We start from the raw sequence: 22,689 nt of genomic DNA, 5'->3' as shown, positions 1-22,689 counted from the left end.
TATAGCAACCGATAGGTAGCTAAATAAACTACTGACGAAGATGCTGCATTAGTCCGCATCATCAGCTTGGGCTCGGTCCCGGCAACATCAATGAAAAGCACAAGCGCCTGACCTAGGGACCCAATCAGAAAAGGTAGGGCAGACCAAATATATTATTGGCTAGGAATTTGACACGGGGTCCGAAAGCCAGGGGTCAGTCTTTATTACGCACCACAGCCCTACGGCAGTTCTGTTTGATTTGATAAATGCACATTCGCATCAGAAGAGCCGCGCCGGTGGAAACACGCCCAGGCAAGTATCAATGCGCCCCAGCTTTTGAGTTGCGAGGTGTTTCCCTCGCAATAGTGGCCGCAATCGGAAAAAATATATCCATGTAGTTATGAATAAATACCACACGAGTATGGTGCCGGGTAAAAGGTAGTGAGGTGACAACGAACTTGACAGCGACACCCACTCAACTGTAACTCTTGCGCGACCAGATCCTACCCAAGGCAGCTTTTTTTTCGCTTTTTGTTTTTTTCCCCCTCCCTTTCCTACTGCTACCAGCCTCTGTGATAAGCTTGATTGTTGGCTTGCTGACCGCCTCGACAGGGGTGTACCGTACCTTCGTATACTGAACTGACCGCTACGACAACGGATAGCCGTGCCGCGCGTTGTAACTCACTCTTTTTTTTTTTTTTTGCTTGTATCTTGTTCACCTTTCGCCTATCAAGGACAGAAAGTTGACAGCATATATGACCACCATATCACTGAATAAGTGGGCGAATTTGGTGATTTAACCCGAGAACATATAAGACACGCCATGATAGCATAGGTAGGTAGATTGAGTCATCACCAATTTGTGATGTCCATTTCACAAGTGATGATTGATGTTTGATTACAGGATGGCCAAAAGGGTGGTACCTTGAGGTGTGGACATAGGTGGTGGATCTAGTCGAACCAAGGTAAGGGACTACGGAGCACAGATTACCGAGCAGTAGACACCGGGCGGTAGAGTTGAGGTACTCCGTACATTAATTCGTACATTAATGACATTAATGTACGTAACCCCATGTTTTCGAGACGTCGTCAATGTACGGATATACTAGTGCGGGTCAACTTCGCTGTTGATTTCAATTCTGCGTTCTTGTTTGTTGTCACCCGAAAGCCGTAAATAATGGATGAGTATTGGGGTAGTTCCATATTCATGCAGTGCTTGGTCCTTGGGAAGCTGATTTGGTGTGGAAGAACATGGTGCCCATTGTTTGTAAGATACCAAGTCCTTATGCACAATGTAGGTAGGTAGGTTACAACTAACGGTACGGTACCATCCATCCATGCCTTTCAGTTGTGCCCTGTGTGATGAGGTTGGGCGGGGAAGCTGGTGGGTGCCGCCGAGGGGTGGTCTGGGCTGAAATTCGACCAATGCCAGCCGAGTTTGTGTTGACTGAGAGAGGGACCAGGGAGGCTGTTAATGCGACTCTCTGTTGCGGTCAAAAGAAAAGTTGCTTCCACGGCGCAAACAAATGACCCGCTCAAAGCCGATTTTCTCCCAATCCCATCTATTCATTCCGCCTCCCACATGGAAGTCTTACCCGACCAACCTCCATACTATCATCTTCCTACACCTACCACCTGCCAAAGTTACAGTACCTACCTGACCTAAACGCACAACCCCACGTCCTTGCAGCCAATTGCCTACGGACCTATCGATTCTTTGCAGCTTTCCGTTCACAGACAACGCCTCATTCGGCACAGCCAGTTCAATTCAAGCAATAGGATCAAGAGACAAATAAATCCCAAAAAGAAGAAAATATTCAAGGTGAGTGATGGTCAGTTTGTTTTAATCCGTCGATACGGACGGGGCCGACACGATAAGCCATGCACGTGGCTTGCGCGCACCGAACAGTACACACGCAGGCACGCGTCTTAACCCAATCCCGATTCAATCCACTCCAATGGATGGTCGTTTTACCTCTTGCTACAAGCTATACTTTGACAGTACTTACGTACTTTGTACAGAGGATTAAATTTCTCCATTACTGCACTTGGCTCTCCCCATCCAAACAAGTCCACTCTGTCCCCAGACACCCGGGTCTCCCTAACTGGACCGAATCGTTTTCATTCAACCCGAGCTGGGCAACAAACAGCCACCATTCAGCTTTCCATATCTACCTTACCTACACACCTCAGGGGAGAGGGAAAAAAGGAAAATAAAAATAAAAATAGAGGATCACTTTTTCTGACGCGACTTTGCAGATATCCCATATCCCATTGATACAGTCAGTAATATACCAGATACTGTCTTGTCTTCTCTCCTCTTGTCCCTGCATTTCTTGCGCGTGGAGCTAGCAACGGTCTGTCTACCTTGCTTATCCGGCCTTTCCACCGTGTCTACATAGAGACGAGCTCGGGCTTGTAACTTGACAATACCCCGTGCGCTTTACCTTACGTACCTTTCTTTCTTTTTTTTTTTTTGCCTTTCACGCTACCATCATCTTATAGGCAGCTAAGTTGTCTGCCTGCCCGAGTTGACACCGCATCGTCCTTCTCGGTGCAACCCGCAATTCATCCCTGGCCCCTTCTCCCTGCCCGCGGAAGGCGAGCGTGTCATGTCCCTCACAGGTACCTTGGAGTTGGTACCTGACTCCCTCAGTATCACCTCGCTTCCACCTATCAAAGACAAGCCAAGTAGCAGCCGTTGATTTGGGCAATGGGCGAAAACGGTGGACTGATCGGGAACGAGGCGACCCCCTTGACATCCGCCTTTGCTAGTGACAAGCCCTCACCGGTCAAGCGACAAGGCATTGCTGCAGAGTGTGGAACGCCCCTCCCACGCCAGCCAAAAGCAAGCTTGGAATCGCAACGCACTGCAGGTGTGAGCCAGCAGGGCGGATCCGCCCACACCATGTACCTTTCTTTGCTCGCCTTGGATCCACGCCGAACACTCTTCTCTTCGTCACTATTTGGCACATTTGTCCAGCGAGTCGTATTCTCGGGAAGATAAATTCCCCCCCAAAAAAAAGAATAATCATTCCTTTACTGACGTAGCTGCAGGCAGGCCCTGAGCCAAGCCCGCCTAGGAACCCCAGAACGTCGGCACTGCCTGCAAGGCTTGCAACCCTGCAACGTGTAGCAGACACATCATATCCATCATCCTGTACGATCTAGCAGTCCAAGGAATTTACAAGAAGCCCGCTCCCGCCTGCAGCTAGCCAAAATGTCGGACTCGCCCCAATCCAATCCCAAGGAGATCGAAGGCGCACACACTCCCGACGAGGAAGCACAGATGAATGATCCTCAGGACCCACAGTCTGCCGGCCTCGGCTACGAGTTTGAAGTCAAGGAGCAAGATCGTTGGCTGCCAATCGCAAATGGTACGTGGGCGGCACTTTTTGTCCCATTTGCTGTGTAATTAATCCCTTAGCTACTTGCCCCCCGGCGGCCATGATTCCAAGGTTACCCTCAACCGCACGGGATGCAGAGCTGTCCACTCTGCCAGGATCAGCGTTGCATGGCGATACTCCCAGGCTCAACTGGTTGAAAAGCTTGACCGCTCTGCCTACTATCGTCTTGCCATCGTCTATATATCTCCAGTCCCATGTCCCGTGACTCCTCTCCATCAGGGTCGCCGGGAGCACCCCGGACCTCCTTCTCATCCAAAGGCGACAAGCAGCACCATGACGCATACGATGCTAACATACGAAACTTTGCTCCAGTGGCCCGTATCATGAAAAATGCACTTCCCGATAATGCAAAGATCGCGAAAGAGGCCAAGGAATGCATGCAAGAATGTGTGAGCGAGTTTATCTCGTTTATTACAAGTGAAGGTTAGTGTTTCGACCCTTACTATGAGCATCCTCACCACCTACCTTGTGTGCACAGCTGTATGCTGCAGAACCTACTTGCTGATTTGTCAAAGCCTCCGAGAAATGTCACCAAGAGAAGCGAAAGACTGTGAATGGTGAGGATATCTTGTTCGCCATGACGTCTCTCGGCTTTGAGAACTACAGCGAAGCTTTGAAGATCTATCTTGCCAAGTACCGTGAGGTAAGTCACATCATGCTTCCATTGTTTGCTAGTTGGATATAGCGTTTCCAAGCTCTGTTCAGGCAAACAAACCATCCTCCCACCTACCATATGCTGGTGATTTCGAGTCATTCATCACTTTTGTGGCATGGCACTGACTGGAGTGCAGCAAAACCAAACAACGCGCGGTGAGGGCCAGCAAAATAGGCCTGGTAGTCAGGGCTATGGCGCGGCGCCAGGCGGCGCGCCTGGGACCAATGCTACAGCGGGTTTCCCCGGCGGAGAGCTCGGGCAGCAGGGAACTGAAGCTCCTGGAGATGCCTCTGGATATCTTTACAACACACAACCTGGACACAACGGTGCCGCCCCGGGTGAATATTGACCAGCATAAACCACAACGTGTGTATTCAGGCCTCCGGAGTGTCATGCCAACTTGAGACTGAGAAGATTTCCGTGCGCGGCGACGAATCAAACGTACATGAACCCTATTTGTTGGAGTGGGCTTATGGGGAATGGATGGACGGATGGGAGTAGATGTCATTTTGGGGTTTTATTTGATTTGATTTTTTACATTTTTTATTCTGGACTTGACGTTACTATACTTGATAGATTCCCCACAAAGGCGATTACTATAATTCTCGTGATTTGCATGTTTTTTCTGCGTTTGATATGAACGCCAACGACCGGTGCTCTCCTTCGTAATATGGAAGATTGTAATATCATCACTCGTCGAGACATTCTCAGCCTGATTACAGCCGCAAGTCTTAATTGGTCCGTCTTGAGAAAGAAAATCTAACATCCATAGACCGTGTTGCTTCTCGACTTCCCGGACTCTTAGCAAGCCATGGTTGCTTATACTCCGTACACTAAAAGAACTGGCATGTTTGATCAGCAAGCAATGCGAAAGGTTCACGGCTGTGGTCACTCTTCGGGGGGACCCACAGATCCATGCTCAGCCCAGGCTGGTCTCCACAACAACAACAAACAACAACGATATTTCCCCACATTCAATTGAGCACGTGCCACCTAGACCCCTCTGCTCTGACAACTTTTGAACTTGTCTCCGCCAAAAAGTTTTTGGGTGGAGGCAGGCAAGCAGTTTCTAGACACACCAGACAGTCGAGTCGCCTCCCGCCATCGTCACCTCAACTTACTGATATTCTGGTCGGCGACGCCCGAGATCACAAATTGCACCATCGCATACCAGTCTTACATACTATGCAAAATCTATCCAAGTTGGACTTCTTTAACAGGTTCCTAGTCTATAACATCGCTTAGGGCTGGGCTGGTTCAATTGCTGGCGCCAATCGCCTGGGCACGAAATATCCCAAAATTGGGTGGCAATCAACAAGGGGCTTCTTGTCTGCCTTTTAATTCATAATCACCGAAATGACAACATCCGCTACCAGGCCTGCTCTGCAGGGCCTGGCCTCGTCGACATCATCTTTGCCCCCGAGAGCCCCGCTCGGCAAGAAACCGATACTACGGACACCACAGTCGCGTTCAGTCTCTACCAAGAGGAAGCGAAGCGACGACTCGGACGACAGGCCTGAAAGCAGCCCTACGAAACGGCTCAAACACGTCACGTTCGACCTGGAATCCAACATGACGGTCGACATCGGAACGAGGACTCTTGAGGAAACGAAGCGGGAGGTCAGAAGTGCACTGGAGGACCGGGTCCGTGGGGAGACCGAGGGCTACGAGAACCTAAAGGCAATCTTCCAAAATGACCGACAGAGATACCTTCCACCGATAGTAGGGGATGAGGAGGACTGCTTAAAGCCCCAGGAACTCATCGTCTACGTGGTTGCCCTGTCCACTTGCGCCCCGATGCTGGACAGGTCATGCTCAGACCTGATAAAGATCGTAACAAAGTGCTCATGGCTGGGCCGAGATGACGCCTTTTGCAAGGCCTACACTCAGTTTTTGGCTGCTCTGATCAGCGCCCAAGGCACAACACTTGAGCTGGTTCTGGCCATGATCGTTGAGAAGTTCAAGGACTACCGCGAAAACGCTTGGAGCGTTCCCGATTTCCCAAAAGTCAGTTTCGACACGGCCCAGGACCGGCTACATGGCGGACTTCGCTACCTGCTTAGGCTTTTCCCGGCAGCCAGGCCCGTGCTGTGCAGCTTGCTGGCGAAGCAGTTCCCATACTTGGAGGAGTCCAAGCGGGTTCACACAACCTACGTCAAAAATCTACTACTGCTCAGGAAGTACGCACCGGATTTGGGTCAAGATATAATGGAATTGATCATAGATCGACTCGTCAAGATTGACGTGCAGGTGCAGTTCGACTTGGATGATATGGATGACGATTTGACGGCTGCAATAGTTATGCACTTGGGTTCGGCAAGGGAGAAAACCGACCTCGATATCGATTCAGACGAGAGCGATGCTGAGTCCATCGCCAGTGACGATAGCGATTTTGATGCGGAAGCCACAACGATTGAAACAGGATCGACCACTATACAAAAACTCGACGCGATAATGGATATGCTCTTCGAAGTATACAAGCCAAGCTTCGAGAATCCAACGTCTGACGAGGCAAAGGAGGTGCTGGGTGACTTGATATCAGATTTTGTCAACCTTATTCTGCCAACTTACAAGTCACGCCACACACAATTTCTCGTCTTTCACTTCAGCCAATACTCTCCCGAACTGATGGATCTATTCGTCGGTACACTGTTCAACTTGGCATTCGAGTCAAATCGCCCCATGGCTTTGCGGCAGTCTGCGACAGCGTATCTAGCCAGCTATGTGGCCCGAGGAGCCGCAGTGCCTGCCGAGATTGTGAGGAACGTCGTGGAGCTGCTGTGCCACCACGTCGACATGCAGATGCGGAACCATGCGGATGGCTGTAGGGGGCCCGACCTACGGCGCTACAAGCACCTATATTGTCTGGTGCAAGCGCTTCTCTACATTTTTTGCTTCCGGTGGAGGGAGCTAGTGGCTTGGGCGCCCGACCTTGTCGATCCCTCGGAGAAGTCGTCCTACCTCGGCCACGACCTCGAATGGATCCCGGGCTTCAAGGAATCGATGAGCCGTATTATATACAGCAAGTTTAACCCACTCAGGGTATGCTCGCCTGGAATAGTGCACGAATTTGCCGACCATGCTCGATTGCTTCGGTTCATGTACGTATTTCCTCTGCTGGAGAGCAACAAGCGGATACATCTATCTCAGTTTGCCTCTGGCGATTACTCAACCGGTGGTGCGCTCCGGGATACCTGTTACGATCCTTATGACGAGAGCGGTTTGCAACTGGAGGCGTACTTTCCCTTTGACCCCTATCAGCTGCCGACTAGCAAGCGGTGGATCCAGGACGACTATGTGAGATGGGAGACATTGACAGGCATGGGCCTTGGAGACGATGATCTAGACGACGTCTCTATAGATGACAACCTAGACGATGATGCCAATGACTACGAGGAGGAGGATACGGCAACAGACGACGGAAAAGACGATTGAGATGGAATCAAGGCCGTCCTCACTTCGCGAATTCCAGGTTGACGGGCGGCAGTGGTCAAATGTCAAAGATACGCAGCTTCCACAGCTGTGACGGTCAGGTGATTAAAAGGAGTTGGCGGCAATCTCGTGGAAGAGACGAAGGTGTGCAGTAGTCATCTTCCGGAGTATTTCCGCGGTGCTGCCTAGGAGGCGCATTCACTGGGTATGGTGATATCGCAGCACCGACATAGCCGACATTTTTACTTCCATTTCTGTTTTCTTTGTTATTTTGATTTATATTTACATGTCACGATACCAAGCGCAATGTTAATTTTAAAAATACAAGACTTTGATGATTTATCAGAAGGAACAACAGGGAGACGTACCATGTTATCAACAGCCTCAAGAGTACATTCTTTCCAGCAGCTCCATCTTGGTACTCGCGGATGTTGCAAGGACTGTTTCCAGGCGAGTGGGCTGATGGGGAAGGAAGGGCAGTCGATAATTGATTGTGACTGATGTTGATGATAACAGGCCCCAGATACGAATCGCGGTGAGCAGGTTCTATAATAAGAATCCAACGATCTGCTAGCCTCTCTAGGTACATAAGGAGTATATAGGTACCTAGCTAGCTGAGTGTGATAGTATCAACCATTTGGCCGGGTGTTTTCAAATCACGGATTGCAGTCCCGCGATTACCGAAGATTTCAACTATTGTTTTGAGCCGCATGAAAAGATCCAAATCTACTCTCTTGGTTCTCTATTTCAAGGCTGAGAATTTCAGCCTGACCGGGAGCTTTTTTTTTTTTTATTTTTTATTATCTTTTTATCAAAACCCCTGTCACTGTTCTCAGACCAACTCATATTGCAGGTATCTTCTGTGCATAAGACTACACGCAGCAAAAAGAGGGCTATCGGTTGGACGAGAGGGGCGGCGATACCCCGGGGGTTGGTGCAATACGAGCCTGCAATGCAGCAGCTGATATGCAGGCGGATGGGTTACACGAAGAAACCAAGAGAAAAAAAAGAATTTAGTGACAAGCGCACCACCTACAGCATCTACGGAAGGGCAATTTTCCTCAACCGTTCCGAGGAAGAGGGACCCTTACTCGGTAAATAAAGATAAAAATATCCAAGATAACAAAACGAGAGGATCATGTCCTGTGCATGCAATGCTCGGCAGTCTAAAGTATGAGCTGGAGTGGCCAGCTGGGGCGCGCATCTCAGCCCCATCAGGCCACTATACCTCTTTTTAGCAAGCACACGTCTGGCAAAAGGGCTGAATGGGAAGGGAGAAAAAAAAAGATTCGGTAAAATGATAGCTTCATCAGTGGAGGCAGGGCTGGAGGGGGTCATGGCAATTGCCGTTTAGAGGCAACGTTTCGCAGCCCTGCTGTGTGACTTGCTTGGTAGGTGTGTGTACGGTAGCAACGGTTGCAACAAGCCGAAATGGAGGTTCTTTCCTCTTCAGGGTCTTTAGTGTGTACCCCAGTGGAATTGGCAAGCTTTGATCCCTTTGATCCCTGTCTGTTATTATCAACGGCCGAAAACCCGCCTCCCATTGTGGGCAGTTTCTTGGGCAAGCTCTCTTTCTTCTTCTAGAGAACTGGCCTGGGGTAAGGTAATGTAATTTTCGCTTGAGAGGGGAAAAAAAAAAAGCAAAGTGAAAGGTACCAAAATGCCTGGATCATCAAGTTTTTCAGGGAAATGGCACTGCGGGATTTCTCGTGAAGGCGCGGGAATTGCTTTGTTTCTTGCCTTCTTTTTTTTTCCCCTTTCATGTGGCCAGCAATAAAACCCACTATGCAGACACCAATTAGAACCAAAGATCGATATGGCCTTACAGCAACCAGTTTATTTTGGGCAATCTGGCTTGGCCGTTATCCATGCGGGGAAAATCACACACCACAGAAAAAAAAAAAAAATACCAAGCTTCCAGCCAACGAACAATAACAGGGGCTCCGCAGCAGCTGCAAGATGATTATTTTGATGAATGGATCGATGCGAGTCTGGCCAGGAACCTGGTATGGTAGGTGACAACGTCCTGCACTTGACTGGGGTTCGGGCCAAGAAAAGAAGCTGAGATTTTGGGTCGACAAAAAAATACGGAATGAGGTGGTCTTGTTTTTTTTTTTATCTTCGTGTCGTCTACCCTTCCAAAGATGGCGGTGTATATGAAGAAAGCTATAGCCACCCTCGAACAATGTGTTGACCTCTTGACTCTGAGGAAACCCGTCCCCCGGTGAGCCTCTGATTTGGCCCAGCGCATTCGGGCAAAACAGTCTTTTTTCTCCCTTTACTGGTCCAGTCATTCGTTAAGAGACAAGGCCCTGTTTTGGGCTCGTATACTCGGCAAGATGGCCTTTTTATCCATTTTTTTGCTGGTGAGTGAAAGATTCGAACTCTCGGCATCAAAAAGAACTTTCACTTACAACATCTATTACAGGCATCGCTCAGCAATGCTGCTGCAATCATTCCAAGAATGGCCCCGCCGGAAGTCTTGCCCACCGGGTGGGAGTATATGGGCTGCTACGTGTGCGTATCACCATTGGGGGGGAGCACTTTGCTGGTTGTAAAGGCAAAGGAGACAGACCAAGTTCAGATTCAGAGAATTTTGACTAACAAACGCTTGCTTTTTTATTCAAATCAGTGACGTTGGGCGCTCCCTGGGAGCTGCAGCCACATCATCAGGCGTAATGACGGCCGAAGCTTGTATAAACTTCTGCATCTCCAAAGGAATGCAGTTTGCAGGAACCGAGTACCACAATGAATGCTGTAAGTCAACCTACCTAGTGGAGTCTAAGAGTTATCTAAATCGTTCTGACACACAGTCGCTTTTTACTACTTGAAAACTCTCAGATTGCGATAGTGCTTTGGCTTCGGCGGCCACCCTGGCCTTGGACTCTGAATGCAGTACTCCTTGTTCGGGTGATGCAACTCAGAGCTGCGGTGGACCGAACAGGTTGACTGTTTACCACAGCACCCAGCCAGTGGGTCCACAGCCAAACCCTGGAGTCAACGGCTTCAACCACATCGGCTGTTATACGCAAGTTCCCCAGCTGCCCACTCTTGTACTTGGAAGAAGTATGAAAAGATAACGGATAGGTGTGCTAACCATGGTGTCTCCTTGACCTTCCTACAGTGAGGGCACCACTGCCCGCGCGTTACCTGTGGGTGGAGATGTACCCAGTGCTGAGGTGACAGCGGCTACATGCACAGCTTCCTGCCTGGCCAAGGGCTTCAAACTAGCAGGAGTTGAATATGGTGGAGAGTGCTGTAAGTTACCCATGGCCACAACTTACTTGGCTCGCTCGATAAACAAACAAAAAATTATACATACTGACAGACTTCAAACCGAGCAGACTGCGGTAACAGCCTCTCTACTGGGTCTGTACCTGCTGCAAGCGGCTGCAACACCCTTTGCAATGGCAACAGCAGTGAAGTATGCGGAGGACCTAATAGGCTCAACCTCTACAACTGGCACGAAAACGAGTTGCCGACGGTCAGCGTGCCGCCTACTATAAGCACCACAACCTCGGCCGCAACAGTACCGGGCTCAACAACACCACCACCACCACCCGTGGTCACTGGCCTCCCAGAGGGATTTGAGTATCATGGGTGTTGGATCGACGGCCCTAATGGCCGAGCTTTGCCCGACTATCAAGCTCCAGACTCCCAGACTCTTACACAGGAATCGTGTGCTCAAATATGTAGTCAGCGCGGCTACACAATCTCTGGTACCGAGTACTCTACGCAATGCTTTTGTGCGAATGCGATATATAACGGAGGCTCCAAGACGACGGAAGCAGAATGCTCTATGCCCTGCAGCGGCAACGCATCGCAGAAGTGTGGTGCCGGCAACAGATTAACAATATTCTCCAAGGGCGAGCCGCAAACATTCCTCCCGCCGGCACCACAGACAGGAGGCCTGGGCGATTGGACGTACCAGGGGTGCTACCAAGACAACCTAAACGACAAGCGGACGTTTTACTGGCAGCTATCATTCCCCAACGTAATGACACCCAAGATGTGCCTGGATCGCTGTGCAAAGTACGGCTACATGGCTGCAGGTCTCGAGTATGGCAATGAGTGCTACTGCGGAGATCCCCAGAACGTCGTCACGGCTGGGGTTGCCACGCCAAGACCTAGCACCGAGTGCAACGTGCCGTGTGACGGGAACCGCACGGCAATTTGTGGAGGAGGCAGCAGGTTGAGCACATACTTCTGGACCGGCACCCCATTCTACTCGTGGACCTTCCCCCAAACCCCAGCCACGGCAGGACGCTATGACTTCCTCATTATGGGTCAGACGATCGCTTTGATGACACAGGAGTCCATAACTGGCAAAGTCACCTTCCTTTCCAAATGGGGCACTGGCCCAGGCAATGAGACGGGAGCGTACGAGCTTGATGTCTCCATGATCCCGACCAATCCCGCGGGAGCGTGGAGGACCCTCCATGTGAAGACGGACATCTTCTGCAGTGCGGGCGTGATCTTGCCTGACAGAGGAGCCCGTCAGCTCAACGTAGGAGGTTGGTCAGGCGAGTCGACCGAGGGCTTGAGACTGTACTGGCCCGATGGAACACCCGGAACACCGGGTGTACGAGACTTCCAAGAGAATGTTCAGGAGCTGAGCCTGCAAAAGGGTCGATGGTACCCGACCGCAATGGTCATGGCGAACGGCTCTGTGATGGTCATTGGTGGACAGGTTGGTTCCAACGGGGCGGCTGTTCCATCTATTGAGGTTCTGCCACACGCGCCGGGGAGTGCACCCCTTTACATGGATTGGCTCGACCGGACAAACCCGGACAACCTGTGAGAGAAACCTTTCCCCGTTTTCACCCGTGAATCAAAGGAGAATCAACTAACTAAACTGATTGATTCGTCACCACGAAAACCAGATATCCATTCACTGCCGTTCTACCTGGAGGAGGTATCCTGGTGACCTACTACAACGAGGCACGCATTCTAAACGAGGTTACTTTTGATACGATAAAGCAACTACCCAACATCCCGGGTGCCGTCAACAATGACCTGGCAGGCAGGACATATCCCCTCGAGGGAGCCTCTGTGCTTCTGCCCCAGAAGGCGCCTTACACAGCGCCACTCGGCCTTCTCATCTGTGGTGGCTCGTCCAACGGGGCTGCCAACGCTCTGGACAACTGCGTCTCAACCTACCCTGAAGCAGCAAACCCTGAGTGGGTCATTGAGCGCATGCCATCCTTCCGCGTCATGCCCTGCATGGCACCGCTGCCCGACGGAACCTATTTCATCGGCAACGGCGCCCTGCACGGCGTCGCAGGCTTCGGCCTAGGCGTGGGGCCCAACCTGAACAGCCTGCTCTACGACCCTGAGAAGCCGGTTGGGTCGCGCATCACCGTCGCTGCCAACACGACCATCGCACGCTTGTACCACTCGGAGGCCATCACGCTCCTCGACGGAAGAGTCTTGATCAGCGGCTCCGACCCAGAAGATGGTGTGAACCCTCAAGAATACAGAATTGAGACCTACACGCCGCCTTACCTTCTGAGTGGCAAGCCTCGGCCCTCTTTCACCATCGTGAACAAGGACTGGGGCTATGACGCCAACGTTGCCTTTTCATTGGGGAATGCCCCGAGCAATGGTGCCATTACTGTAACGCTCTTGGGTGCCGTGTCCTCGACTCATGGTATGTATAGTTTTTTTGTTCCTTTTCCCCTTTTTCTTGCCATCAAATAAAACAAAACAAAAAACAAAAAACAGAACATGCTGACAGAACCCCCTTTTTTTTATTTCAAGGCAACTCAATGGGCGCACGCACTTTAATGCCCGCCGTGACATGCACCGGCACCTCGTGTACGGTCAAGGCGCCACCAAATGCCCACGTCTGTCCCCCGGGTTGGTATCAGTTCTTTGTGCTGGACGGCGGCATCCCCGCCGTGGGTGTATATGTCAGGATTGGTGGCGACCCGGCCGGCCTTGGGAACTGGCCTCCGGGTAACACGTTTACCAAGCCTGGTGTCGGACCTGTTTGATATTGACAAGATACATTTTGTTTTGCTCTAGCAATAAGTCGCAAATTTAGATTTCGGGACTGAGCGTATCATTATGATGGGGCTTTCAGGACAATAGGGTGTGCATTTATATATAATGCTGCAGGATTAAAGCATCACAAGTCTCATTTACAATATCTTTTAGATACATAGTTGTTTACTTCTCATACACCGTTAACACGTTTATCAATCATAACTGCAGAGGGAAACTTCCTAGGGCCATCAAAACAAGTACTTGTCAGCGGTGTATTATCACAACGAAGAGAAGCATATTTTCTACCCCTTACGCATCCCTGCTCCTTGTGGTGGTCGGTCATACAGCCAAGATAAATCCTGTAAGTTCAAGGGGAAACGGGGGAAAAGGACTACCCAACAAGCTTTGTCATCCATTCTAAAACATACAAAAAAAAAAAAAAAAAAAAGTAAGCCCTTTATCCTTTGGATGGAATCTTCCGAAAAAAAAAAGAAAAAAAGGATCGATTAGCCTCGACTAGCCTAGGCACAATACATCATCCTTCATCAGGCCCAAACACCCAACCTAGTCATGAATGAACGGCACCGAAAGTTTTCCTTGGTTTGTCGGTGCTGCCACCCACCCCCCACTGCAAAGCCAGATGCATGTCTTATTCTAGTAGTGCAAAGAGGGGTTCCGGAGTATTGATCAAGGGAAAGAAAGACCTTCCCAAATGGCACGCTCTAGGTAGACTTGGAAAGACAGGGCATTGAGAACTCTGTGTGTTTATATTGTGCTTTTGATGAATACGTATGTCCTCATGTTCATTATATCCTGATAAAAAAAAAAACACACCCTGGCACATCATGGACGGGCAAGGTAAAAACATACGTCAGTTCCGTTGAAAAAAAAAATATATAGGCAATCATCGCTACTCTACTTGTTATCGATGTGCCTCAAAACCCTCAAATAGCAGTACTGTCAAGGTAGCAAAATCGAATAGTTGCCCTTGTCCAGAAACTTCGCTCCGGCATCGATTCTCTCCCACATTCCCGCATTCCGCCATCTGGCCAAATCAACACCAAGTGCAAAAATCCATGTGCTTGCCACCATCGACTGCCTTGACCACCTCTTAGTGGTGCGCGTCTTGTAACCTCGACTAGGTTTTTGGAGTGTGGAATATGGGATATGTGAGCAGGGGCTAAGTATCAACATGGCAAATAACTGCAAGGTCGTGTTTTCGAATGTTTAATTCTTGGCTGGTATGCATCGAGTCGTCTGGTCTTAGTGACAAAGTAGTCACTCATCAACCGTCTCTGCCGGCTACTTCCCAGCCCCCCAAACGCCACCAACCCCTAGAAGAAGAAGAAAAAACCAGAACATCGTTTCATCCTCGGTCCGCCTATTATGCTGGGCGGCGAGGTTTCTGTTGCGGGTCGTTTCGTAAGTAACAGGCACAAGATATGAGCTTGCCAGTAGCGTCTTTGTCTACTGGGGCAGATCGTCATCATCGGGCTGGTCGAAGAGGAAATTGGCGGCAAGCTCCTCGTTCTTATCGCATGCGAAGTAGGCTTGGATAGCCTGCTCACGTCCAAATCCCAGACGGCAAAGCTGCAGGTTTAGAGTTGAGATTAGATTAGCAAACAAATTATTACGCCGTAGGCCATGTACGGTGATAGCAGGGAAAAAAAAAAAAAAGAAAAAAAAAAAAGAAACCGTAATGTTAACAGTGTGAGACCTGCTAAAGCTCATGTGGCATCTGGTTACTTACCCTCTCAATAGCATCGCGCTCCTCCTCGGTGACCGAAATTGCTTGGGCACCAGGCGGCAGCGGTGCATCCTCGTCTGCATCCTCACCCAGGAGAGCGAGAAACTGATCTGGGTTCGCTGCAATCAGTTGCGCAAGCTGGGGGTTGCCAGCTCCAAGTTGTTGCAGGATAGGCTCGAGCATTTGCGGTTGCTGCTGGACAACCTGGCGGAGCTGCTGGAATTGTGTGTTGTTCCGGAGGAAGTCGAGGTTGCCCAGTGACTGGCCGCCAGCACCTGCTCCCGCCGCGGCTGCCACCGCAGCCGCAGCCGCGGCCGCGTTGCCTGCACTGCCTGCACTGCCTCCGCGACCAGCCCCGCTCCCTGCGCCTCCACGGCCGGCCTGTGCTGCGAGATCGAACAAGTTGACCACATCGTCATCTCCGCCGCCTGATGCAGCAGCAGGTGCGGCGGCACCACCGGCAGGGGCAGGCGATTGTCCGGCAGCCCGGGCGGCAGGCGGTTGGGTTGCTTGACGCAAGTTCTCAGGGATACCCTGCAACAATAACATGTCAGCGCTCTGGTTTTCTTCAAACACAGCCGGAGGACTTCAATAGTAGACCCGTAGTCTCCTGATAGACACCTACATTCAACAGATATTCCACAGCTCGGTCTGGGTTGAAGTAGGCCGCGCGCATGGCAGCATCGATCTGGGTGCGCTCGAACCCCATTGCCTCCATGTTGGCGATGGCTTCATCACGCGCTGCGCCGGTGCTGAGCATGTTGGGGTCGTTAAAGTTGGCACCACCCGGAGCTTCTCCGGCTCTTTGCGGAGTCGGCGTGGCGGGCACCGCTGGTTCCGAGCTGCTCGTCTGGGCAGGGGCCGGAGGCGCGGCCGGCGTGGCTGCCGGGGCCGCAGCTGGCGTCGCGGGAGGGGCATTGGAAGATGCAGCAGCGGCAGATGCAGGAGCAGCTTTCGGCTGTAGGGGACGGCCAAGTCAGCGCGATTTTCAAAGGCAGCCGGCATAAATATGTGTACAAAACACGGAGGTGTGCACAGCCGCACGCTCGTCTTACCTTGTTGACCACGCATACAACGAATCCCTTCTCTTCAATCTTGTACGACTCGACCGTCTCCTCATCCTTAAGAATCTTGCCTGGAGAAATCATCAGCCTACTGTATTCGGGGAGACCATATATGCAGGCGCTTCAGTAGGAACCGGATCAGAGGTGGACTCACCTGAGTAGATCAACTTCTGCAGCTTGGGATCCCATCCTCGCTCCTCCGAAATCTTCTGCTTGACTGCCGAGATCTGAGAAGCGGTAAAAAGTCAGCCGTTATTGGTTCATGGTCGAATGGTAATCGGACAAATGCTCGCGTTGAGGATAGAAAGCGCCGCCTTTTTGGTCCGAGGGCATCACTGAGCGGTGGGCGGGGCTTCGGTTTTCGCATACCAGGTCAGTCGGTTCGACTTCGATGACGAACTTTTGCTGTTTGAGGTCCTAGAATTCGTAACAAGCGGTCGTCAGCGGAGATGCCCACTGGGCAAAAGAAATAAATAATAATCTTGTAAAAAAAAAAAAAAATAAACAAGTTCCAAGGTGCGCAAGGCGACGGGTGTTGTCTGTGGTGGTGATCCGTCCAGGGCGCCCAACCCCGGCATCTCGGTGCCGTGGGGGAAGTCTCGTTGGCAGTATCCTTACCTTGAAAGTGACCTTCATGGCGGGCAACTTCTTAGCAGCGTTACGTGCTGCGAAGCGGGAAATGCGGTTAGGTCGGGTTTCTGTAGCTTGATAAATCTTGAGAAAGATGCGCAAATGACTGTTAATATTTTTTTTAGATTCTTTTTTTTTTCTTCTTCTTCTTTCTTTGCGCCGAGTTGGGTTGAAAGTGCTGCTTGGTGGCGGCCACTGTCAAGTCAATCAGTCAGTCGGTAGGCAATGAACTTTCAACCGCCAAAGCTCGTCAAAGAGGCAAAAAGATGGGGGTGTGTGCGGTGCGTGTGTGATCAGTGTGGGTCATACTAGACGTCAGAATAATTATGACTGGATGACGAGAGGGGAGAGCTTAGACCCTTCCCGGACCTGCAGTGACGCGACAGCTTTGGGAGCCTGCGGAATGGAGTGGATCTCACTCAGCTAAGTACCGTACCTATTTTCCGGTGTCGACAACAACGCGGGGAGCTTTCTTACCTTTGGTGGCAGGTACATACACTACCTACCTAGGTAAGGTAAGTAAGGTAAGTACCTACTACCGAGCGCTGCCGCGAGGCTCGATTTGTCTCGTCCGTGCTGCCCGCTTCGGAATATGCTAGCTTTAGATAAGGTATTTAGTGCAATGCTTTGGCATGTTTAAAGTATGACCTACGTTCCCTACCTACCTACCTAGCTACCTAGGTAGCTAAGGTAAACAGAACGCCCCCACGAAGAAGCAAGTCAGATACATTGCAGAGACAGTTCAAAACCTAAATAGGGAGGTGAAATTGAGTGAGAACTATCGAACGACACACACAATTTCGCAATCTATTGCCGATCACTACATCAGACTAAGCACGTATTTTACTTGAAGGACTACCACTACGATGTATGTTCTAGAATGGTCACGTAGAGGTACACGGCAACGTAATATTGACCGAACAAGGTCGCAAGAATTTAGACTAATCTAGATAGAACTGGCCGATGGCAGCTCAAGATATTTAACTAGTTGGTATCATCCTCCGCTCAAATTCCAAAAGAGACAAAGCCTCAGCCTGCAACCTACATCAAGGAATACATGCTTGAGGAAAATATAGAAGATAAGAAATATGATGATAATAATAATAAAAGAAATAAAGTCTTATCGGTCCCGTAGAGGTTTTAGCAACCCGACATAAGATGACTGACCCATGGCGCCTTTCTATTCCCTGACCAATGAATATATGGCCTTATTTTTTTTTTTCCTGATTCGACAAAAGAAAATGGGGTATATATGATTCTTCCTATACACCCAGAAAAAGTCATGTGTAGATCGTAAAACGTTATGACTGCCGAGTAGGCATGTCCTCTTCCTCATCCTTCCCCCTGCTTTGTGTCCTCCTACTGCTCGCCCTACGGCTGTTGTAACCGTAAAGTGAGGTCCTGGCTCCAGCAGTCATGATCCAATCGGGGATTGGTGGCGTCAGCTTGCCATCTTCCGATTCTGGTGAGCTAGGCTGTGATGTTTTGTCACCCTCTGCCTGCTCCGGCTCATCCTCTTCATCTTCCTCACGAAGAGAGTCTCGCTGCATCGCGCGAGAAAACTCCTCAAAGCTACCCTGTCGACTGAGAGGGCTTGGTACTTGCGGTAAGCTGCCGCTACGTATCCTTCGGATCCCCTGGACACTTGGCGCGACGATCTGTCCGGCATTTGGGGCTGCAGTAACCACAGTACCGGGCTTGGCGATCGGCGGCGGCGTCGGCGAATCTGAGCGGAATAGAGGGTGAATATGCGATTCGCTGGCATTGACGTGTTGTGTGAGTCCTGCGGATAGCCGACCATGCTCTGACATGGGGCTGAAGCTGCGGGTCCTGCGAGGCCGACGTGGAGGCTCCAGGTCTAGTGGCGTACCAGGACTTGAACTCCGGCTTATCGTTGGACTCGCGGGTATGGTCTCGAGGAAGTGGCCACCTTTGATGCTGCTGCCCGTTGTTTGCAGCGATATTTGACGATTATGTTGGTCGACTACAGATAGGTCCCAGGTTTCGAAGGAGTCTTCATTGGTACTAGACCTGTCCTTGATCGCATTCAGGTCGAGTGACTCCGGTCGGCGACTCGATCGTTGACTGCTGGAGATCAGTCTCGTCCTAGAGGTTGTTGGCCTTACAGCGTGCGACAACGAGGAGCGAACTGAGCACATGGTTTCGGTAGTAGAGCGACCGCCGCTCGATCCAGGAGGGGTCCTAGAGCTCACCGAACCGCCTCGAGCCCGAGAAGGGGCCGGGCTGGTTTGGCTGTAAGGAATTGACTTGACCTGGGCCATGATCGGCCGACGACCACCAGCTTCAACGTCCGAGCCGCATGCGACACCGTAGATTTTGACAATGAAAAAATGAACGATGAGAAATACGGTTTGCGTGGTGAATGCGACTCCAAGGACGACTGAGCTGCCGATCACCAACGACATGGGCTCAGGCCCGAGAATACCAGTTGCCAGAGAGGAGGTTGCGTTGTGAAGGCTGGCTACTGTAACCGCCGAGACCACTCCAGCGACCGTGACGAACGTTGCAATGATACTGAACCACAAGAGATTATGGGCTTCGAAGGGGTCCTTAGTACCGATATGAATGTAGAGGAAAGAAAGCCAACAGAGAACCAGAAGGACGCAAGCCTCAAATACCGAGGCTACTATGGAAGTAGCCGTGACTTGCGTTGGCATTGACAAACTTGAAGTTGATTGAGCGAGAATGATGTGAACGACCAACAAGGCAGCCGTCGCCACAACTGCAACGACGCCCAGAGTTGCTGGTAAAGCTCGAGGCAGAGCCATTGCTGAGATGGTTGGTGAGAATGACTCTTGAAGTGCGAGGGGTTTGCTTGAGGAAAGACGGAAAGCCTTGGTCAGGCCGACCATCCACTAGGTAGTAAACTCCAGACTGCGACTCTGAGGCTCGCCCGACTTGACTGACGTCCTATAGTCAAGTTGAAAAGAAAATGTTGGTGAAAACAACACCGATCGCGGGAAGCACGGTAACCACGATGACAACACACTAAAGGACTGTCTGGCTTCCGAGAAAATTGGATTAACCGGCTGGTTCAGGAGGTCGCAGAACCAAGTCAGAGATCCGTGGGTCAATTGGTGGCCGAAAGATGACGGAAAGCTGGAACGAAAGACGCCGTGAGTTGGTGTATGCGACGCACAAGTTACCAGCCGTTTTCATAGGGATGAGGTGTCGACAGGATTGCGAGCGAGTCCAAGGAAGATGATGGCGAGGTAATGTTGTTGGGCGCGTGGATGTAAGTCAACCCGGATGTTTGAAACGGAAGGCTAGTAATGAGTGGAAGCCGTCGAGTTGATGGCAAGTGAAAAGAATTTGTGCCCAGTGAGGGGATATGCGCGAGTGTTAACTGAAGCTTGGCCGCAAGATCGGGCCCGGGGAAGAAGGTAGGTGGAGCTTCTCCTGGTTTATATCCCGGCGGGCAGATTAAAGCAAGGATGCGAGCTTCAGATGTGCGGATCCCAAGGATGGCGCAGCTTCAACCAACCACGAATGAGAGAGTCGATGGCTCAGGAGAATCCAAGTCGATGGTTGATGGGTGTCAATGGGATAGGACTAAATGTATAGTCGGTGTGTTATTGTGAGCCCGAGCGAGGGGGTGAGGAAGAAGAAGGAGGGATTTTAGACGCGTCGCGAGCGTGTGCAGATTCGGAGATGATGGTTGGCTACCCCCCGTCCCAAGGTGGTATTTTATTTTCTTTTCGTATTTTTTTTTCTTGATGCGATCGAATCGGGTTCGAATTGGCCGGAGAAAGTCTTGTTGTTGTTGTGTGTATTCTGCCTTGGTTGGACGAAACAACCCCTGTTGGTCCTTTCCACAAGCAGGGGTTGGAAAGCAGGCTTGGTTCGGGATGCAGGATCCTCGCACCCAGAATTGTATGCAGCAGCACAACAGAATTGTCTTTTTCTGTCTTGGGTGGATCAGCCCTCGAGCCTCGCCCGAGAGATACAAGAGACAAGAGAGGAAAGGAAGGGAAAAAGAATAGAAAATAAGAAAAAGAAAAAAAGAAGTTAGCACACAACCGACAATATCGATCCTTGCGACAGGGCTGGATGTTGATCAAGCCACAATATGCGTCGAGGACTCCGATTTGTTTGGGCTTCATAATATAGTACTATGTCAGCAAACTTGAATAACTTGATTGGCCGTGGACGCAAATTACCTGGTGTTCACCTTCCCTATCCCTGATTCGCCGTCGTCGTGCAGCTGAGATTCGCTGATCGGTCCCAATGAACTGGTAGCTTCTTGGTAGGTAGGTGGTAGGTAGGTATGAGGTAGGTAGGTATGACACAGAAAATACTGGCTATCGGTATACCCACACCAGGCGAATCCAGGCACAAGTAGCTGGAAAATAGACCGAAAGACCAGATTCAACGAAGTGAACAATCAAAGGAATGACGACGGCAGCAGCAACAGCGACAGCGGTAGGCCGAAAGGGAAGAGGGGGAAAACTTCACTGGAACTGCAAAGGCGGGAGACGGGCCGGGAAATACACAAATTATGGGCATCTGTATCCCTTGCAGTGCGTGCAGTTTTTTCTCCATGGCGACCGGGGCGACCAGAAAAAAAAAAACATCCATTTTTGCTTCCTAGTCTTACTGTGCAATGTTAAAGGCCTCTCCTTGTAACGCCGAATCCGGGAATTGGCAGGGAGAGCTCCAGATTCCCAAGGTCCCAGGGCGACTCCATTTCCGCCTCCACTGGGGAGGGACCAAGGTCCAGGCCAGACCCCAGGCGCTCCGTCGGGGACAGGAAAGAATAAACCGGTGCTTGCATGGATATTGCACTGTCTACAATTATATTGTACTGTCATGGACATGGCCTGAATGGCAGCGCAGGAAAGAACGAACGCACGCGCCCCGCTCGGTTTTTCCCTGATTGGGTTACATTGTCAGGGCTCACGTAAAAAAAAAACTCCTGAGCCTGCAGCAAATTGACGAGACCAGGGCGACAGCGTCACAGCTGCCAGGTTCTTGAAGAGCAAAAAGAACTTCTGGACGGACTTGGCCGTAGCTTTTTTTGGTTTAGGATCGGCATTGCGATCTCAGCAGCCCCGGAAGGGAAGGCAGCTACGGTACTTCGTAAGTGGTAGGTAAGGTACCTGTTAGGTAGGTAATTTCCAGACAGGTGATGGCAGTCAGGCATGCAGAATTCAATCGTGAACGCTTGGAGCTTCAAGCGCTCGCAGCTGAAAACCTTTCGCCAAGAATACAAGAAGTGGAACTAGACCAAGTTGGCAACGAGCTGACAGACCGTTACATGTCTTCAGTATGGCGTCAACATGGTTATTGCATATGGGAGGACTTTGAGGACTTGGACTTACCTCAAATTGACGGCATCCACATGCAATCAGTGCTCCCCCCCACGCTTGGCCCGGGACCAAAATCTGTGACCTGTTTGGAAACTTACACGCTACAGTATCAAGACTCTGAACTGGCGGAATACGTGGCACATGGCTGGCCGTTTGAACCCTCGATGATCGATGGTCTGGCGCAGAAAAAAAAAAAAAAAAAAAAAAAAAACCTTCCGTCTCGTCTTTGTTTTCTTTTTGTTCTTTGTTCTTTCTTCTTAACGTGCCAGCTCAGCTCGCATGCGGAATATACCGTCCCGGTGGAATTCCAGCCCAGCAACGGGGTTGGTCAGACCCTGAAGGGCGCCCGATATTTTCTATTGCTTTTACTCTACAGTCCAACCTCCAATGATATGTCTCGATTCCACAGTTGTTATACCTGAAGAGTACTCTACAGAAAGCGCAAGAAGAAATCAGA

At 50.6% G+C, this 22,689-nt stretch overlaps 5 protein-coding genes across 5 annotated transcripts; 3 read left to right on the top strand and 2 right to left on the bottom strand.

Moving 5' to 3' along the window:
- Positions 1-1,543: 1,543 nt before the first annotated feature.
- Positions 1,544-4,758, top strand: PgNI_03841 (uncharacterized protein). Its single transcript, XM_031123894.1, has 6 exons — positions 1,544-1,801; positions 2,239-2,261; positions 3,037-3,356; positions 3,606-3,809; positions 3,902-4,029; positions 4,178-4,758. Exons 3-6 carry the CDS (start codon positions 3,200-3,202, stop codon positions 4,388-4,390), a joined length of 702 nt encoding a protein of 233 aa, XP_030983969.1. The 5' UTR covers positions 1,544-1,801; positions 2,239-2,261; positions 3,037-3,199; the 3' UTR covers positions 4,391-4,758.
- Positions 4,759-5,397: 639 nt separating this feature from the next.
- PgNI_03840 (uncharacterized protein) lies at positions 5,398-7,476 on the top strand (the record flags this gene model as incomplete). The annotated part of the gene is made up of 1 exon (XM_031123893.1): positions 5,398-7,476. The coding sequence occupies one exon, from the start codon at positions 5,398-5,400 to the stop codon at positions 7,474-7,476; it is 2,079 nt and encodes a 692-aa protein (XP_030983968.1).
- A 2,186-nt stretch (positions 7,477-9,662) lies between these two features.
- Positions 9,663-13,767, top strand: PgNI_03839 (uncharacterized protein). Its single transcript, XM_031123892.1, has 8 exons — positions 9,663-9,839; positions 9,902-9,990; positions 10,106-10,230; positions 10,315-10,501; positions 10,598-10,731; positions 10,802-12,270; positions 12,357-13,123; positions 13,234-13,767. Exons 5-8 carry the CDS (start codon positions 10,717-10,719, stop codon positions 13,467-13,469), a joined length of 2,487 nt encoding a protein of 828 aa, XP_030985548.1. The 5' UTR covers positions 9,663-9,839; positions 9,902-9,990; positions 10,106-10,230; positions 10,315-10,501; positions 10,598-10,716; the 3' UTR covers positions 13,470-13,767.
- A 562-nt stretch (positions 13,768-14,329) lies between these two features.
- PgNI_03838 (uncharacterized protein) lies at positions 14,330-17,115 on the bottom strand. Its single transcript, XM_031123891.1, has 7 exons — positions 16,891-17,115; positions 16,642-16,689; positions 16,427-16,499; positions 16,264-16,343; positions 15,834-16,166; positions 15,212-15,742; positions 14,330-15,051 (listed from the first exon to the last, which is right to left on the bottom strand). The coding sequence occupies exons 1-7, from the start codon at positions 16,906-16,908 to the stop codon at positions 14,929-14,931; spliced, it is 1,206 nt and encodes a 401-aa protein (XP_030985549.1). The 5' UTR covers positions 16,909-17,115; the 3' UTR covers positions 14,330-14,928.
- Positions 17,116-18,203: 1,088 nt separating this feature from the next.
- Positions 18,204-19,691, bottom strand: PgNI_03837 (uncharacterized protein; the record flags this gene model as incomplete). Its single annotated transcript, XM_031123890.1, has 1 exon — positions 18,204-19,691. One exon carries the CDS (start codon positions 19,689-19,691, stop codon positions 18,204-18,206), a length of 1,488 nt encoding a protein of 495 aa, XP_030984379.1.
- Positions 19,692-22,689: the final 2,998 nt, after the last annotated feature.

The sequence above is a fragment of the Pyricularia grisea genome (genome assembly GCF_004355905.1).
Source record: "Pyricularia grisea strain NI907 chromosome Unknown Pyricularia_grisea_NI907_Scaffold_2, whole genome shotgun sequence".
In the NCBI taxonomy this organism is placed as follows: Eukaryota; Fungi; Ascomycota; class Sordariomycetes; order Magnaporthales; family Pyriculariaceae; genus Pyricularia; species Pyricularia grisea.
Note: the sequence above shows the minus strand (reverse complement) of the source record. Positions and strands in the feature narration are given on the sequence as shown.